General features: G+C 32.3%; 2 protein-coding genes across 2 annotated transcripts; one reads left to right on the top strand and one right to left on the bottom strand.

Annotated features, from left to right (window-relative positions):
• Positions 1-861: 861 nt before the first annotated feature.
• Positions 862-2,263, top strand: LOC111705808 (helix-loop-helix protein 3). The gene has a single exon (XM_023478487.1). The coding sequence runs from the start codon at positions 961-963 to the stop codon at positions 1,663-1,665; it is 705 nt and encodes a 234-aa protein (XP_023334255.1). The 5' UTR covers positions 862-960; the 3' UTR covers positions 1,666-2,263.
• A 12,279-nt stretch (positions 2,264-14,542) lies between these two features.
• LOC111705796 (uncharacterized) lies at positions 14,543-15,370 on the bottom strand. Its single transcript, XM_023478464.1, has one exon. The coding sequence runs from the start codon at positions 15,368-15,370 to the stop codon at positions 14,543-14,545; it is 828 nt and encodes a 275-aa protein (XP_023334232.1).
• Positions 15,371-19,222: the final 3,852 nt, after the last annotated feature.

Raw genomic sequence — 19,222 nt, 5'->3', positions numbered from 1 at the left:
TTGTCAGTAAATATTTAAAATTTGACGTTTACGGTTTATAATTTCAGGACTTTCTTGGAATTTGAGACTCATTGAGGTGGAGGCAGAATTTGAATTGTTTTATTTTATTTGATCAGATGGAAATCTTGAATGGGCAAAGCACTCGTTTGTTTTGGCTCAGGAAGATATAAAAATAATACAATTCAACTAAAACCCTTTCAAAATTATGATTTTTGAATTTTCATCTATATAAAAGTACATTCACGTACGTAATTTTAAAGTTTGTTGCTAAATATGTTATACCAAAAATATGCACAAAAGATATATTTATCATTATTTATTTCTAAGAATCGTTTTTCAATAAACCTAATTTTATTTATTTTGTTTGCCACACATGTTCCACTTTTAAAGTGCACAATGTATTTTTCTGTCTGAAAATATTTTTTAATTGATATTTTATTTCATACATTATACAATACATATTAACAACTATTTTTAAGAAGAACCCTCCCCCTTTCCCAGAGTATTTTACCCCTACAACCTTAGGTTCTCAGGACATTGCTACTATAAGACCGTTGCCTGTACGATGGTTCATTAGAGTTATAAATCTAATATAAGAAGGGAAAAGGATAAGCTTATCAAAATTAACTTGCGCCCCGCATGCGTCTGTGTTAAAACCGGCGCCAGGTAAACCAGATATATGTGTTACACAAAATTTAAATTTTTTAAATATTAATTAAACAGTTTAAATTTTTTCTGGATTTTTTTATTTAAAAAGACTCCCTTGCACCGCCTTTCTAAAACTTTGAAGAGTAGAAAACCCCTGCGAAGGAAGTAACCGTGACGGCCGACTCAATCCCTCCTCAGTTGTTTTCTGTCCCTAGACTAGGATAGTAGTGTTGCGGAGCTCCCGTGACGACCGTGCTAAACGACCCTGAGAGGTTTCAATGTTATGAGGTTTTGTCTCCAGAGGTAAGAAAGATGAAGCCTAGAACCAAACTGATTGCAATTCATCCTGTACATGGATATCCTATTCCTCCCCCGCAGGACGTGAAGGTCTCCAGGAGGAATGCCAGGGAGAGGAACAGGGTCAAGACGGTTAACAGTGGGTTCGATGTTCTCAAGAGTCACATCCCGACCGCAGCGCAGATCAAGAAAATGTCAAAAGTAAACATTCTTAGCCATGCTGTACAGTACATACAGAACCTACAAAGCATGCTAAATGATTCTCCCGATTCTACAAATGTGCAAGATACTATCAAGAAGGAGAAATGGAGTGGGGAACCTCTTGTACATTACGTACAGCATCCCCCGATCTGCAGTACATTTCCAACTGAACCCCCCGTATACCCTCCACCCTTAACCCCTCTCTCCCCCAACACTATGTACTACCCTGGAAACTACAGACAGTACGAGTCAGGATATGAAACCTACTCTGAACCTGACCATTTAACTCCTCAACCTAAACTACCTCTAGTCCTTCCTTCTCCTCAACCTTTACCATCTTCTTCTCATCCTCTAGCTCATGGACTCCAGTCTAACCTCCTGGAGCTCCAGTCTCCAGCTCCCTCCTTGAGAGCCTCCTACCTCCTTCCTCCGAAACATCAGGTTCCAGATCAGGATTCATCAGGAGAGGAAGACGATATTCTTGACGCTATCGCGGAGTGGCAACAAACGGAGCAATGAAGGACTGCAACGAAGTAGTGAAACCTCTGAGAAGAAATCAACAAAGCATCTGCTAGAAATACAACTTAAAAAGACATCAATGGCGAAATTTTCATGAGAATCGTGGCTGCTAATTAAGCATTAAAAAGTATGTGCCCTCATTACCTGAAAACACAAACAAACCTAAACGCTTAAAAAAAGACAGAAACTGGAACAATGGAAACCTGCTCAATTTTGTAAAACAGTTGGCATTATATCCTTGTATAACTACCCGCCACCCACAATTTAAACTTCCCACTCAACCTTTATTCTGTGAACTGCCAACAATATTTACTTTCAAATATTTAAATTAATTAAATCTGTGTATTTTGTAATTTTAAAACCCTGAAAATTATCTCCTCATTATCATAATATAGGATCTCGTGACGTTCTCAGATCTCATTTATATAAATCCGTTCGGAAAACATGTTTTTGAAAAATTGTAATTTAAACCATCTGCTCAGTTAGTTTTCAACCTGTTTTTATGTAAAATTGTACAAAATGTAAATGTAGATTACTATACTATGTACTCAGAACTGTGATTCAACTTTTATCATTGAATATATATAATTTTAGTTGATTATTAATTTTTTTTAAAATAAGGTTTCAGATAGTTAGATAGACGGAAAATAATCAAAATGATAGCGATATAGGGGTCGGAAAATAAAGCATGTAAAAGAGAAAGAAAACCCTTTTTTGAAAATGTATCATAAAGTATATTTTAATAAACATTTATATTGATAAAAGATGTCGATACAAAGCTAGATGTGTAAATAGCAAAATGATTTATATGAAACTAGGATTATAAGAAACCTTTATAATTATTTACATCTTTAAAGAGAATTTTACTTTACCAAGGGTTCACAAGACCAATTTTGCCAACAAAACACCCACCAGGAGCGTATTATATTATGTTAAAAGACATTATTTAAAGGGAATGTTGGTGAAAAATTCAAGGGGCCTATGGTCGCGTTGAAGAAACGTCTTCACAATAGCTTTATTTCGGTACCAATATATATATACAGGGTCATTCACAAAGGATGAGATCTAAAACTATTGAAATATGACGATTCCAAGTTCAAATTAACTTGTCTGCCTTGAATGTGGTCTTTAAATGAAAAATCGATTATTTAATATTTTGACAAAGAAAAAAAGCCTTATAGTTGCAGGGAATCATGAAGATAAGAAAACAGTGCAGTATAAATTCTGTACAGTCGTCTCTGAAGTCTCATCCTTTGTGGGTAACCCACGTACGTTTATCACTAATTTTCCCAGCAAATTGAAAAATTCGGTATGAATTTATATTACACCTAATATTATGCAATTGAAGCGAAACTTATTAAATAGAGTAATAAAAAAGTTAGCGTAAATACTAGTTTTATACTCAGAGATAATAGCACTAAAAAAAGTTATATCTATTTCGTTTAGAAAGTAGTTTTTCCGTACACAAAATGCTGCGAAAATATATCAGAAGAATATATTTTTTATTAGAAAAGGCATTGTTAAATAAAAAATAAGTATATAAGCAAGCAAGTATTACATTTGAGCACACTTGCAATTAAAGCTTTGAAATGGTATAAGAAAACTACTTTAGATTAATCAGATAAGGAACAAATTTATCAAGCAATAAAACTTGAATAAGTCTACTGTGTATTTCATACAATGCTTCTTTTATTGTATATCTATACAAATAAAGTAGTAATCTGTTTGTATGTCCGATCATAACTCAGAAACCCCTTAATCGATTTGCCTCAAATTTTGATTGGGAAATTCGGTAGAACCACGGAAATATATTGTGCTTGGTATTAAAAGGTCTAGGTTCCCAAACTAGTAACTAAATAAAAAATAGACAAATAAAATACTTCATAATTTTGACACGGAACCTTTCTATGTTTCTAGAATCACAATAGAAACTTGCATTACGCAATTTTTAAAATATTGAAAATCCGAAAGAAACCATTGATCATAAATGGCTTTAAAGGTAAAAAATTTCAATTTGCTAAGTCGAAAGTAATTTTTTTAGGGGGGGGGGGGAGGTATCATGTTTGTAAGAAAAGTAAGGGAATGAAGATTAAATGTTTTTTATTTCAATTGGTTTAGCAGGTGTAGGCGTTTACATTTCATACTATATACTGAGGTTAAAGGATTAGTTTTATTAGTTTTTAATGAATTCTCTTTAAAACTTTTAAAAAACCAAATAACGCAAACAAATGCAAAACGTGAATGTTATTAAAATGCTAACCAGGTAGTATAATGACTTACTTGTTAATCATAGATCAGACAAATCTAAGCTTGTTAAATATTCAGATGATGACGAATTCCCCCCTAGCCCTTTATACAGACAGAATCAAAAAAGATATCAGACTTGGATCAAGATATAAGATACGTGCATCCAACACGCGCCATCTAGTTTTCCACAGGGCAAAATCTGGAACATGGTCCGTGTATATAATTTTAATGCCTCTCCCCGCCAATTTTCATATTCTTAACTAGATAATTGCCTTAGACAGCATAGGCAAGTAAATTACTGTTGAGGGTGCAGTCTTATTCTTTATATGAGTAGGATATTATCCTGATAAACCATAATTTCCTAGTACTAGTCCTAGTCATACCGTGGGCTCACTAAAACGAGGGGGGTATATTTAAACTCTTTTTGATTGGAGACTTTCTTCCAAAGTGTTTATTTTACACAACGGACATTAGTTTTAAAGAAAAAACTGTTTCAAACTTAGATTATTTGGTCTCACAGAATTCATAGTTTTAAATATTTAAGGTTTCAAAACTGGGTTGAAAAGATATTGGGATAAGAAAATTAGAGTTTGTGACTCCATACCTTTAAATCTTTTTCATTAAAATCTCACCAACCTTCGATTATAAAACTGTTTCATCAGAGAATCTGATGAATTTATTTTGGACTTGCATTTACTAATTCAAATTGTGCCCATAGGGTGGTTAAAATCTAGCAAGAATGGCGTTCATACCATAATGTATATTGTTTATTGACTAGTCCTGTATTTTTCATATTTAACTATTCAATTTACTGCTCTATTGTGTCAAAAGTTCTTTAGACGGGATTAAAATTTGAACCTTGGGATGATATCTTCCCGCCTTAGTCTGACCCGAGGGGGAGGGTTTGACAACATAAGTTCAAATAGAGACATTTAACCGTGAAAAAGATGAAAATCGTGTCATGTTTTTTCCAACTAACGTCCGGTGAAGTGGCCTTGAAAAATTAATTTTCCTCCACATGCTGCGTTTTAGGGGAATATAGGCTGGATGATGGTGTTTTAACTGAGCATATTTCCACAAACCTATTCAAGTATTTTGAGGATCCAGTTGATTGAAAAAACTGATAAGAAAGAATTGTTTGTGGTGGTAGGAATGCTGTTAAAAATGAGGTTGAAAAATGTAGAATATGAGAAAAACTCGGCTTGTAAACCAACGCCTGAAATCTGCCAGATTATCTAAATAATCCACAAAACTAAAATGTTCGTAAAATTCGGAAACTGATTAATTATCCATAAAATTAACAACTTTCTTAAAAACGCCAATACCAAATCAATGCATTTTATTAGCTGTTAAAAAATTAAAAATTTTAGAAATATATAATTAAATGTTCGAAATATTTTCAAACCATATGTTCGGATTTTGCTTAAGACTTATAGTGCTTTCTTTATACTTCAGGACAATCAGATCCTTTGTGTGCATGGACTTGGAAAGGGGGTTGGGGTGGGAAGGAAACAGTTTTTTTTTGGGGGGGGCGACTGTTGTTGATGTATTGGGGTTGTGGAGGAACATTATGGAATTTCCAGGACTCCTGTCAAGAAAATATTTTGTCTTTTATTCACTTATTATTATTATTATTAAAATACTTTCTTCTTTCTCACCTATGATAGAAGAATATTTGAAAAATCAAATATTCTTGGTGTTCAGGGGCTGCCCAAACATATGGTAATGTAAAACTTGTAAAAATTGAATGATATAAAAGTTAACTTTTTTAATTTTCCTTTTCATAATTCATTATTCGTCATTAATGCAATCATATTAAATCAATGCTCAGTTAGCTGACATTTTTTTCTCTGGGTTAGAATGAACATGAGTTAAAGTATAATCTTAAAAATATTTCAATCCTTTGTAAAATATTTACAATTCAAAATTTTTAAGATGTTTTTTGTATAGTGTAAACTTCTTTACAGTGTTATACATTTTACATAATCCAATTGTAATCTAAATATCTTATGTAAATCTATCTATCTGTCTATCTATCTATCTATCTATCTATCTATCTATCTATCTATCTATCTATCTATCTATCTATCTATCTATCTATCTATCTATCTATCTATCTATCTATATATCTATCTATTAATCTTGTTATGAATCCTAAACCAATAAACAGTTTATAAAATATAAATAAAAATATTATTGTGTCTTCATGTTCTCTCCTGGGAAAATATGTTTTCCACAGGATAATAAAGATATTCTAACATACTTTTATCATGTAATGATGAAAAATTAGAAAAATACATTTAACGGATTTATTCTTAATTCAAAATGACAAGTTTCAAGACATTTTTGAATTTACGTGCATTATAATTTTTTTTGTAATAAGAGGAGATATGAAATAAAGGAAATAAGTTTTTGCCACAAACTGAATTTTTCTAATCCGTATATCTGTGCAACCTGATGAAGTTAGAAATAAGAGTTTGTGGCAAAATAGTGGAACTACGGGACTGTTCTTACATAGCTGATTTGTTCTCTTGTCTTGATTACATAAAAAGAATGCGATCGTGTATATTTCTTTATTTTCTTTTAGAACCAGAATTTAGATTTTTCTACTTAATTTATTCTGTATTTAACATGATATTTACATGATTTAAACTACAGAAAAGAGTTCATATTTAAACCCTTATTTAATATGATACTAAAGAATATATTAACACGCCTACCAGGACCTCACACATCAACACACACACACCCCCTTTCACACAAACACACACACGTGCCTAAGATGTTAAAGAAATCTCGTTGCTTCCTGATATTCAACCCTTTCCGGTCAAATCCTTAAACTCCTTAAAGGTCACACGGTTCACATATGCTCCTTCCATTCTCTCACTCACATCCTTAACCCCATCCAGGCGCGTGTCTACAGCTCATCCGGTCAACCTGTAGGCAGCCCTTAATTGTAATAGGGTCAACCTCTAGCCAGCTCTTGTAATATGGTCAACCTATAGCCAGCCCTGGTTATAGGGTCAACCTGTAGACAAGTCTTGTAAAAGGGTCAACTTCTACCCAGCTCTTGTAATAGGGTCAATCTGTAGAGAAGTCTTTTAATAGGGTTAACCTGTAGAGAAGTCTTTTAATAGGGCCAGCCTGTAGAGAAGTCTTTTAATATGGTCAACCTGTAGAGAAGTCTTTTAATAGGGTCAGTCTATATCTTAAACCCGTTTTGATATAAATAAGCAATATTAAAGACAGGTGAATAATTTGTATTGCTAGTTATTCAAGTTGAAGAATTCAAGAGAAAAAAAGAGAAATATCAATTGAGGGGGGGGGTTGTATGCAACATCCCCTGCACCCCCTTCCTTTACTAGAAGACCAGTGTGTTTATTTTGATAGAAAATATTCATTATTGTTGAATATTTATATAATAAATAAACATATGTTGGACATTGAGGGCAATGAATGGATAATGTCGGACAGCTGAATATCCAGGGTAACCCGGTAGATTGAAGGATGAATAAATAAATTATATAAATGATAAATTGATAAATAAATAAATGGAATATTTAATGCAGAGATTAATAAATAAATGAGACTATTTGTATAAAATTTTTTGAAATCTCTGTCTATCTGTCTCTCAATATTTATACTAAAAAAAATCATAATTAGAAAAATTTTCTTTTTATCAAAGTACATTTAGATCAGTTTCTATGCATTTCAATCAATTTACATCCAATTAAATCCGTTTTTAAGTCCATTTACCCCCTTTTTTTTATAAATATTCATTAACATCCATATCCATTCTATATTAAATTCTATCTATCTTTTTATTTATCTATCTTTCAATCTATTTATCTAACTATCTATCTATCTATCTATCCCGTTTATTTATCTTTTTCTCCTGTTTTATTTACTCTTTGAGACTAAATCTTTAATGTAAATATTATCTATGAATAAGAGAACTGGGAGACCATCACACTTGGAACCAGGCAAAAATATTTCCTCTTGTCAAGATACAAAACTTTGGTTATTATACATACATATATATATATATATATATACATATACATATTCTTTCTAATAGCAAACAAATTTTTTAGCAATTTTTTTTATAAATTTTCTTTCTTCTTTTTTCTTTCATCCTTTCTTCTGTCTAATTCTTTATATCCAATCTCTAGAACCCTTCTATACTTGAGGGTCACATTGATATACAGAGCCTTTAGAAAATTTATTTCTCAGATGATATTATTCTGTCGAAGTAGCTGTTTGTCTGTCTTGTCTGTTAGTTCATGTCTATATTGTGTATGTTTTCATTATCTTTTTGTTAATCTGTCTTTTGTCTTTTCATCGAATATTTTAGTCATTTTTCATCTTGTCAAATCTTTAGTTAGTCTGTTTTTATCTTGTCTATAAGACCATATCAAATTAACAGTTGTTTGATTTCGACACTTTTGTAGTCTTGTAGTCTTTCACGTTTATATCAATATTGAATCCACGTGACAAAGTTGAACTTGCAGCTGACATTGTTTTCTTTTCTTTTTAGAATTTTTTTAATACTAGGCTTTTAGGGCGCTTCACTTCGCGCCCATCTTCTATTTAAATTGTGAACATGTTCTTTTTGTTTACATTTTAAAACAAAGAAGAAAAACATTTTGTGGATGCCACACAAAATTTGGTCCCTATCCGTTCAGCCGTTTTGACGTTTATTGGATACAATTAAACGGACAAGCTAAATTTATATATAGATTTCTGTATTTGTTCTGTATTCTGTAATGAGGTGCCCGAATTAATTTATCTTCACTATCTGGTTTTTTGGGAAATTTATCTTCCTTGGAATGTTTCATAAATTTAAATTGATAAAAAGTTGTTCATACATAATTAATCAATAAATTGGAGGGTTGGATTAGATCGAAATCTTTACTCCTGTTCCAGAAAGGATTGTTATTACTATTGATAAAATACTAATTTTTTATATTTTAGTAATTGATAAGAGAGTTAGAATTAGACAAATCAAATAAATACTTTTATAAACAATTTAAAATAGAAAATATGGCAGAACATCAGCCATTTTATATTTATTATTGTTCCATTTTAAACTTCCCGCATTTTAATGTTTCAATGTTTTCGTGTTACATTCTGATATATCATTATGTTCCTTTTTAACCTTTGTCCCATCATTGATTGCGGGGATATCCTTATTTTTCCAACTGAAAATTGAGTGCATAGAAAATTGAATGTACAGTGTTTACACTTTACACCTTCTGCAAATGACATCACGTAGTTCCCGGAAGCACTACATTTTAAGTTAGAAAAACAAGGATTTATCTGTCATCCTTGATCAGACAAATATCTAAAAAGTACCGTTGTGAATCGGGCATGCTACATCTTTTTTAATGTAGGGTAATACTTTTGCTTGAAGATGTCTGAACTTCTGAAGGAATATTTTTATTTAATTACAAACCGGAACAGATTCGAGAATTTAGTGTTGGAATAGAAACTAAAGTTTTGTTTTTCGGAAGTTTTAAAACAAAATCACATTTTATTCATAAAATTACTTCTTTCTAACGTGGTCACTAGCAGTGATTTAAAACTAAACAATCCCTTTTCCATTAAATACAGAAATATATTTTAAAGTGTTTAAAGGATATGGATGTAAGGATATATGATGGGGNTATATTTTAAACATGTGCGAAATTCAAGTAATTTTAGCCGCAACATCCTCAAACAGGAAATCTAAAATTCTTAAATATTTTAATACTTAAAGTGTAAAATTCAATATCCAGACAGCTTTTATAATATTCATATACATATTGTATATATATTATTCATTTAATTTTTATTCTGAAATACAAATATATGCATATATATATTTTAGTTAATAAACTACAAATTTTATTAAAAAAAATTACTCTGAATATAATGTTTCACGTTTCACGAAGATCCTCAGTAGTCAGAATTCTTAATGCTTCAAAGAGTTTATTTCTCTTATATTGGGTATATTTCTCTTATATTGGGTTTATTTCTCTTATATTGGGTATATTATATATATTTTTTTAAATTTTACAAACATCACTTTGCAATAATTTTCCTTTTAAAAATAAAGTACTAAACTGCAATATACCAATTATCATGATCACATTTTATTAAATCGATGAAAATAGATATGATATTTATATACGTGTGTGACAGTACAATCTTGAATTTATAAAGCTAGGTTTAGGTTAACGACCTTTTGATAAAAGATTCACTATTTTAATTGCTAGTGTCATATGGTTTACAGTAAAAACATGAACAGGGAGGAATAAAAACAAAATTTAATAAGTTAAAGTAAAAATTATCCTGAATTTTTTCTAGATTTCCGTAGAAAAAATAAAAATCGAAAAAAAGAAAATTTTAAAACACTTTTACCCCTGTAGTTTGACCTGATAGCCCTATATTAATGTCATCTGTTAAACCTGAAATTATTGAGCAAATGAGACTTTTTCCCAGGATTTTCTAGGAGCTGTTTCCAATTCCGAAAAGTCTTAAGAACTGTTTCCAGGTGTTATTAGGAGATTTGGGAGCTGTTTCCAGGATATTTCTAGGATCTGATCCCAGGAGTTTCTAGGATCTATTCACAGGAGATTCTAGGATCTTTTCTCAGGAGATTCTAGGATGTTTTCTCAGGAGTTCCTATGATCTATTCAAAGGAGCTTCTAGGATCTATTTTCAGGAGCTTCTAGGATATTTTCAAAGGAGTTTCTAGAATCTGTGATCAGGAGTTCCTAGGATTTATTCTCAGGAGCTTCTTGGATCTATTTTCAGTATCTTCTAGGATCTTTTCTCAGGAGCTTCTGAATTTATTCTCAGGAGCTTCTAGGATTTGGTCTCAGGAGTTCCTAGGATCTATTCAAAGGAGCTTCTAGGCTCTATTTTCAGGAGCTTCTAAGATATTTTCTCAGGAGTTTCTAGGAGCTGTTTCCAATGCCAGTACTGTTTCCAGGAGTTATTAGGAGCTGTTTCCAAGAAATTTGGTAGCTGTTCCCAGGATATTTCTATGATCTGATCCAAGGAGTTTCTAGGATCTATTCTTAGGAGCTTACAGGATCTATTCTTAGGAGCTTACAGGATCTGTTCTCAGGAGCTTCTAGGATCTGTTCTCAGGAGTTCCTAGGATCCATTTACAGGAGCTTCTAGGATCTATTTTCAGGAGCTTCTAGGATATTTTGTCAGGAGTTTCTAGAATATATGCTCAGGAGTTCCTAGGATTTATTCTCAGGAGCTTCTAGGATCTATTTTCAGGAGCTTCTAGGCTCTGTTCTCAGGAGCTTCTAAATTTATTCTCAGGAGCTTCTAGGATCTATTCTCAAGAGCTTCTAGTTTCTATTCCCAGGAGCTTCTAGGATCTACTCTCAGAAGCTTCTAGGATCTATTCTCAAGAGCTTCTAGGATCTATTCTCAAGAGCTTCTAGTTTCTATTCTCAGGAGTTTCTAGGATCTACTCTCAGGAGCTTCAGAATTTATTCTCAGGAGCTTCTAGAATCTGTACTCAAGAGCTTTTAGGATCTGTTCTCAGGTGTTTCTAGCTTCTGCAATTATTCTAAGGAGTTTTTAAGATCTATTCCCAAGGTGTCTGGAACCTGTTCCTTGGAGTTTCTATGATCTGTTCCAAGTATAAAGGTGCTGCTCCTAGAATTTTCCAGGATCTGTTCCAAAGTGTATAGGTGCTGTTCCTAGGAATTTCATGAATCAGTTCCAAAGGTAAATTTAAAAATCTAGAAAACTGCTACTTACTAGGAATGCGTTGGACAATTAGTATTAACACACTGTATTCATATATCATGTCCATTTTCAAATGGATTAAAAATTGCGAAAGTTTTAATCATTTGAATCAATTTTGATCTATTTAACACTTTTTGCCAAGCATTTGGTACTTTTTTGCTCCAGGACATTAGAACTGGAATAAATGAGATAATACCAATCATTTCTCTGCACGAGAATATTCAATTCATATTTAATATTTTTGTTGAAATCAAGGTGCAACATATGTAAAAAACCTATTTCAAAATTCATTTTTGGATCCGTATAATTCACAATCAGTTTGAATCCCGCATGTAAACAAAATTTTATTAAAAATTATTTGTTTAAGTTTTTTTTTTAAATCGGTAATAAAAGATACAATGCAAAACGAAAAAACCGTTTATTTGGTAGATTTTACATAAAATGAAAAAAACTTAAATGTTTGAAAACTAATTCTTATTTTTACTTATCCCCTAATTGTTAGTACACATTAAACAGCATACCCCCCCCCCCTCAAATTTTCCAGACTTTACCAACTTTGAAATCTTAATTTTTAAATTTAACCATGTTATTTGTTGGATGTAAAATGTGGATCGATGCCTCTAAGANGCTTTCATCCTCCCCCCCTCCCTTCAATGATAGTTGTGGACCACCCCCTCTACAAACACAGCTTTGTGTCGGTAGTCCAGTACACCAATATAATTAGGCAACCTTTGCTCTTATAAATCCAGGAAGAAGTAAAAAAAATTAAGTAAAAAAATCTTATGTTTGATGAGTAAAATATCTGTTAAATTTTTGTGTATTTTTATTTTTTTTTGCAATTTTTTCCTGTTTCTGTAAATTCCCAGATGTGTGGAAAGCAGTTAATCTAATAAATCTTGACTTTAGATAATTAGATCAGATAGATAGATAGATAGATAGATAGATAGATAGATAGATAGATAGATAGATAGATAGATAGATAGATAGATAGATAGATAGATATATAGATAGATAAAGGGATTGATAGTTTGAGATATATGAAAGAGACAAAACGTATACTTATAAAAAACTAAATTGTACATGCATGATATCTTTTGCCAGAAAGAGCTTGTGAATTAAACTATTAATTTAAAGAAAAAAAATCAGTTAAAAATTAATTTATAGAACGTATTAATTGATTTTACGTTTTATTTGAATCTTTTCTTTCATAAAGGTGATTTTAATCGTTTGTAATGTTCTCTGTTGCCTATAGGAGTTTACTGGCTCGACATATTAGTTTCCTAACCAATTTTTATTTTTCACTTGAAACTATACTGTTCTTCTTATTTCTTAGAATATCAGTAATATTCTATTTTGTTCTGATGCTTTTTATTCTGTTTTGGTGTTCTCTGTACGGTTTTGCTCTATTCTATTCTATGTTTGTTTGTTTAATTCTGTGTTTTTTTCTAACTTGGCCTGTTTTATTCTCCTCTATTCTGTCCAATCCTGTTCTATTCTGTCCAATCTTGTGTTGTCCTAGTCTCTTCTGTTCTATTCTGCTCTTCTTTGTATTTAGTCTATTCTGTTTTGTTTTTGCCTATCCTGTTCCTATACTATTCTATCCTGTTCCTATACTATTCTATCCTGTTGTTCCTATACTATTCTATCCTGTTCCTATACTATTCTATCCTGTTCCTATACTATTCTATCCTGTTCCTATACTATTCTATCCTGTTCCTATACTATTCTATCCTGTTCCTATACTATTCTATCCTGTTCCTAAACTATTCTATCACGTTCTGTTTTGTGTTTTTATATTCTATTCTCTCCCTGCTCTATTCTGTTCTATCCAGAACTGTGCTGAGTTCTGTCCTATACTGTTCTGTGTTTTATCCTGAACTGTGCTGAGTTCTATCCTATACTGTTCTCTGTTTTATCCTGAACTGTGCTGAGTTCTATCCTATACTGTTCTCTGTTCTATCCTGAACTCTGCTGAGTTCTATCCTATACTGTTCTGTGTTTTATCCTGAACTCTGCTGAGTTCTATCCTATACTATTCTGTGTTTTATCTTGAACTATTCTGGGTTCTATCCTATACTGTTCTGGGTTCTATCCTGAACCGTTCTGGGTTCTATCCTATACTGTTCTGTTTTTTTCCTGAACTGTTCTGGGTTCTATCTAATACTGTTTTGTTCTCTATCCTATACTGTTCTGGGTTCTATCTTATATTGTTCTGTTCTCTATCCTATACTGTTCTGGATTCTATCTTATACTGTTTTGTTCTCTATCCTATACTGTTCTGGGTTCTATCCTGAACTGTTTTGTTCTGTATCCTATAGTGTTCTGGGTTCTATCCTGAACTTTTCTGGGTTCTATCTTATACTGTTTTGTTCTCTATCCTATACTGTTCTGAATTCTATCCTTTTCTGTTTTATTTTAGCTTAGTAATTATCTGATCCCTCTCTGTGTATGCTGTTTTACCATCAATTTAAAATATATTTAGAAGTATCCTTATTTAAACTCTACATGGTGGCATGTGCCTTTTGAAATATTAAACCCTATTTAATCTTTAACCCTCTTTCTGAACGTCCAGAGCAAATCTATGTATACCCCCCCCTTCCCAGGGTAATAACACCTATTCTAATCCACAGCTGTTTAGTTTAACAATTGTAATGTTGGTGCCGGAATAAACGTTATTGAAACCATTACATTTTACAGCTAACCTCATGCTCAGCTACTTAAACCTATTCAAATATAAAACAATATTTTTCAATTCAATGATTTAAATATATGACAGAATATTTATTAAATAAAGAGATAATCCAAATAACAGGGTTTTGACTAAATGAAAATTACATAAACAGAATGAAAGAAAAGATATAGGACTAGAAGATGATTACACTGATTGCCAGTCTACAATTGCATCAAGAACATCCTCCTCGCTTTCATCCTGAGTATCTGCAACCGTCGAGTCGGGAGGAGAAGTTAACTCGAGCCCAGAGCTAGAGCAGAACCCGGAGAAAGGTAAAGAACTAGACCCGGAGACAGGTTGAGATTGAAACCCTAATCTTGAAAAATACCCGGAACTAAACCCTACTTTAGAATTGACTTGAGCGTTGTATCTCCAGTTTTGGTTCCATGAATTCATGTTGCTGTAAACTGGAGAATTCTGCTGAACGGAATGAATAACTCCCTGAGAACAAAAGGAGGAAGGTTGGAAATTTGATGTTGGAGTAATGGTACAGTATAGAGAGGGATATTGGAGAGCTGAAGCTGGAGATGGAATGGTAGGAACTGGAGAAGGTATTTGTGTTCCAAAGGGTTTACTGCTTCCAGGAGATGGTATAGTGGAGACTGGAGAATGCATATATAAGGATTCATATCCGCTCTCTGATCCAGTAGGAGCCCTGTGCTCATGAACCTCATCTACTTCATCTCCTCCAACCTCATCTCGGGGGTATACACAAGATTGGTTAACTGGATTAAGAATATTGTGAAGATATTTAATATATTCTGATGCATGGTTTAATATGTTCACTTTACTCATCTTCTTTACATTAGCAGCGGAAGGGAGATGCAGTTTTAATATTTCAAAACCTCGGTTCACACTTTCCACCCTGTTCCGTTCTCTGGCGTTTCGTTTTATTGTTTTCAGGTCTTCTTGCGGTTTCATTTTATATCCATGAACGGGATGAACAACTAAAAGTTTACCACGAGGAGCCATTATACACCACGCACCCTAGACTTTGCTTGTAAACCCGTCAGATAACGAACAATAAAACACTAAAAAACTTAAAGCAAGAAATTCGCGAAAAAAGTGTGTAAAGGCGGGAGCCGATCTTAATTCAGTAGCTCGTTATTCATGCTATATGATTTAATCAAAGGTCCATCTTGTCGGCCTGCGGGATCCATCAAATAAATATATTCAAAGAAAGTAATTTATTTACAACTTTTGAAGTCTTGCAAGATCTGGCAACATGTGTTCAGGTTGAGGTACAGAATACAACTGCTCTCTGATCCCAGGTTGACCGAAACAGTTAGAGCGCACGCCGGTTGATACCACACAGGTTCACAATAAAAATCACAAAAAAGATAACCTTAACAAAACTAAATTTATCATGTATAACAACAGAGAAATTCTTTTTTTTTAAATAGTAAAACTAGCAAAATAGTTCATAATTTCAATTAATTATTGGCGAATTGAATCAAATCAGACCTTTTTTTAATAAAATGTTAAAGAAATATTCTATTTTGGGAGTTTGTAAATTATGTCATTGAATTGGATTAGTAGGGGGTGGTCTGGAGATACAGTTATATTATATTCAGGCAATAAATAGGAGATATGTAAGGATAGTTTTTGTTTACCATTATAAACTGTATCCTGGATATAATCAAAACCAATTTATATAGGTTATAAATTAGATATACATACTCGTAGCTACAGGGTTACCCACAAAGTATGAGACTTCAGAGGCGATTTTACGGAATTTGTGTAGTCCGTTTTCTTGTATGCAGGGTTCCTTGTAAGTCAAAATTGGTTTATTTCTGTGCTTTATAATTTAGTAAACCATCAAATTACTCAATTGAATGCAGAAACCAAAAATCAAGCTTCAAGTCAACATATTTTTAGAGTTTTGGGTCGTCTTTACAGTCTCATCATTTGTGGGTAATCCAGTACTTACAGATAGAATAGATATGTTAAAAAATAGAAGAATTGAGAGTTGATAGATTAGTCAAGAGAAATAATAAATATTTAAGTATTTAAACAAAATGATTTAAATATGTGAGATATTTCATATATATAGAAAATGCAATTATAAGGTAATAGAAGAGTTAAAACATCAAGAAGGGTTAGAGAGTAGAGACCCATTTTCCAGGGACAACCCTAGCTTGGACGTTTAGATAGCTGGAAAGCCTCAATTTCCAGAGACAAACCTTTGGAAGACTGGAGAGCAAGAAACTTTCCGCAGACAACTCTCTAAAAGGCTGAAGAGCCAACAACTTTACGGAGTCAAACTTGTAGAAGGCAAGAGAACCAGCAACTTTCAGGAGACACCCCTCTAGGAGGCATACTTTCTGGAGACAACAATTTCAGAGGTTAGAGAGCCAAATCAATATTCTTGAGTTTTAAATAGTCCAAGGAAGGGTAGATTTGTATAGGCAAGGATGGAAGAGGAATCCCTAGACATTCAATTATTAGTATATTTGACCCGTGAATTCGCTTTACAATATATCAACCAGAAAATTCACATTATAGATCACTTTTCAGATTTCGGAGTATAGATCAAGGTACGATCTAAATGTATTTGGAATTGGATTCAGGGTTTTTCTAAGTAAAGATTATTCAAATATTCACATTTATAGAAAAGATTATTTTATTGGACCTGGTGATCTTTTGATCCATGATGGGCAAAAAGCGTGTTTATATTTTGGTAATTTTTGAAGTAGAGATCGCATATTATATATCTGATGTTACTTGATGTAAAATCAATCTTAGAATTGCCAATATTTTGTACTAAAATCATCTATCCGATCCTGCAATCATCTATCCGATCCTGCAATCATCTATCCGATCCTGCAATCATCTATCCGATCCTGCAATCATCTATTCGATCCTGCAATCATCTATCCGATCTTGCAATCATCTATCCGATCCTGCAATCATGCAGAGGAATACCCTTTTACGATCTCTAGTATTGTAAGATCTCTTTAAGATCTTATGTTAGATTGTTTTATTCAAAATATATAAAGTATTAACACGCTTTGGGGTTCCAGTAAATCTCAGGAATTTAACTAAAATTCTTTAATTTAAGGAGTGGCATGTCCGATTCACACTGATACCCTTTAATCCTTGATCTGATCAACAATGTGGAGTTATCGTCGTAGTTACTAGCTTGAAACTGCTTAATTCTGACAATTTTACCCGTTGTTTCTGTAGCAGAAATTCGTAAGTCCCTTCTATGGAGAAATCGTCATTTAAAATAATCAATTTTCAAAGATAAAAACATGAAAGTCACTTTTATCTTTGACCATCACAAAGCTTTTCAGGGTACCGTTGTTAATCCTACATGTCACAATCTTTATAAACGTAGATTCCCTTTAAAAGCCGAGTTGAGTCGATATGGCGAAGCACTACTTCAACCAAATGTTTTAGCCCCTGTTTATGGTTAAGATCCTTTTTTTCGACCTGGTAATTTTGGTTGGTTTAGCTTTTAATTCTTTTTTAAAATTATTCTTTATTTCTTAAAACACATTGAATTAGACTTTTACAAAATGTAAAGGAATTTTGGAAAACAAATATATTGTTTAAAGCTGATTTTTTAAAGTTTGTTTTTGTTCTTTATTTTACCCTTACCGGGAATCATTAGGGTTGATATTGGACGATAACTGGATGACAGGGCGAATTCTTGTATAACTAACTTATATGCAGTTCAAATACCTCTTCTTGGCATTTATTGTATCATAGAATTTAGAAGGGGGGGGGGGGGGGCGTTGTTTTTAGCATTGATGATAAAATTCAAGATCAGAAATTAAATATCTAATAAAAAACTAAAGAATGTTTATTTGTATTTGTACTTGTCGGAGTAGTAACATTTGAATGGGATTTTCCTTCAGAACACACAATCCTTTATTTCAGGATTCTTTGAGATTAAAAAAATCAATTTCAACAATCTTATTTTCTAGACACTCTAGATATTCCTGGCCGGATACTTCTTTTCTAAACAATCGTTCCTAGATACTTCGTTTCTAGATACTCATTTCATAGATACTTCTTTTCTAAACACTCTATCCTAGATATTTCTTCTCTAGATACTTTTTTTCTATATACTTCTTATCTAGATACAAAATACTCACTCCTTTTTTGGATAATTCTTTTTTGACACTTCTTTTCTAGATACTTTCTTTCTATATACTTCTTTTCTAGATACTTACTCTCTAGATATTTCTTTTCTAAACACTCTTTCCTAGATACTTCTTTTCTAGATACTTTTTTTCTATAAACTTCTTATCTAGATACAACATACTCCTTTTTAGATAATTCTTTTTTTGATACTGCTTTTCTAGATACTTCTTTTCTAGATACTTCTTTTCTAGATACTTACTCTCTAGATACTTCTTTTCTAGATACTTCTTTTCTAGATACTTCTTTTCTAGATACTTACTCTCTAGATACTTCTTTTCTAGATACTTCTTTAAAGATTTTTTAAAGACATTTCTTTTTAAGTTCCTCCATTTTTGGATAATTTCTTTTCCGGAAACTTCTTTTCTAGATAATTGTTTCTAAATACTTTATTTAGATAATTATTTATTAAATATTTCTTTTGTTGTTGACATTCTCATTTAAGCAATACTTTGATAAACTGTAGATTCTAGTATTCTGTTTATCTTGACATAACAATTGAGATAATAAGATTTCAATTTGATTTGCGACGGTTTAAAGATTGTTTATGTTGGAGGTAAAAACCAACCTCGGCCTCAATTCAGTAATTAAATTCAAAATACTTTAATTGACGTTGGACTCTTGCTGGAGAATTAAGTGGTTTTGTTTATTGGCAGATAAGAGAGAAAGGGGGGG

Source organism: Eurytemora carolleeae, unplaced genomic scaffold, assembly GCF_000591075.1.
Source record: "Eurytemora carolleeae unplaced genomic scaffold, Eaff_2.0 scaffold190, whole genome shotgun sequence".
Classification (NCBI taxonomy): Eukaryota; Metazoa; Arthropoda; class Copepoda; order Calanoida; family Temoridae; genus Eurytemora; species Eurytemora carolleeae.
The sequence above is the reverse complement of the archived record's forward strand: the minus strand, read 5'-3'. Positions and strand labels throughout refer to the sequence as shown.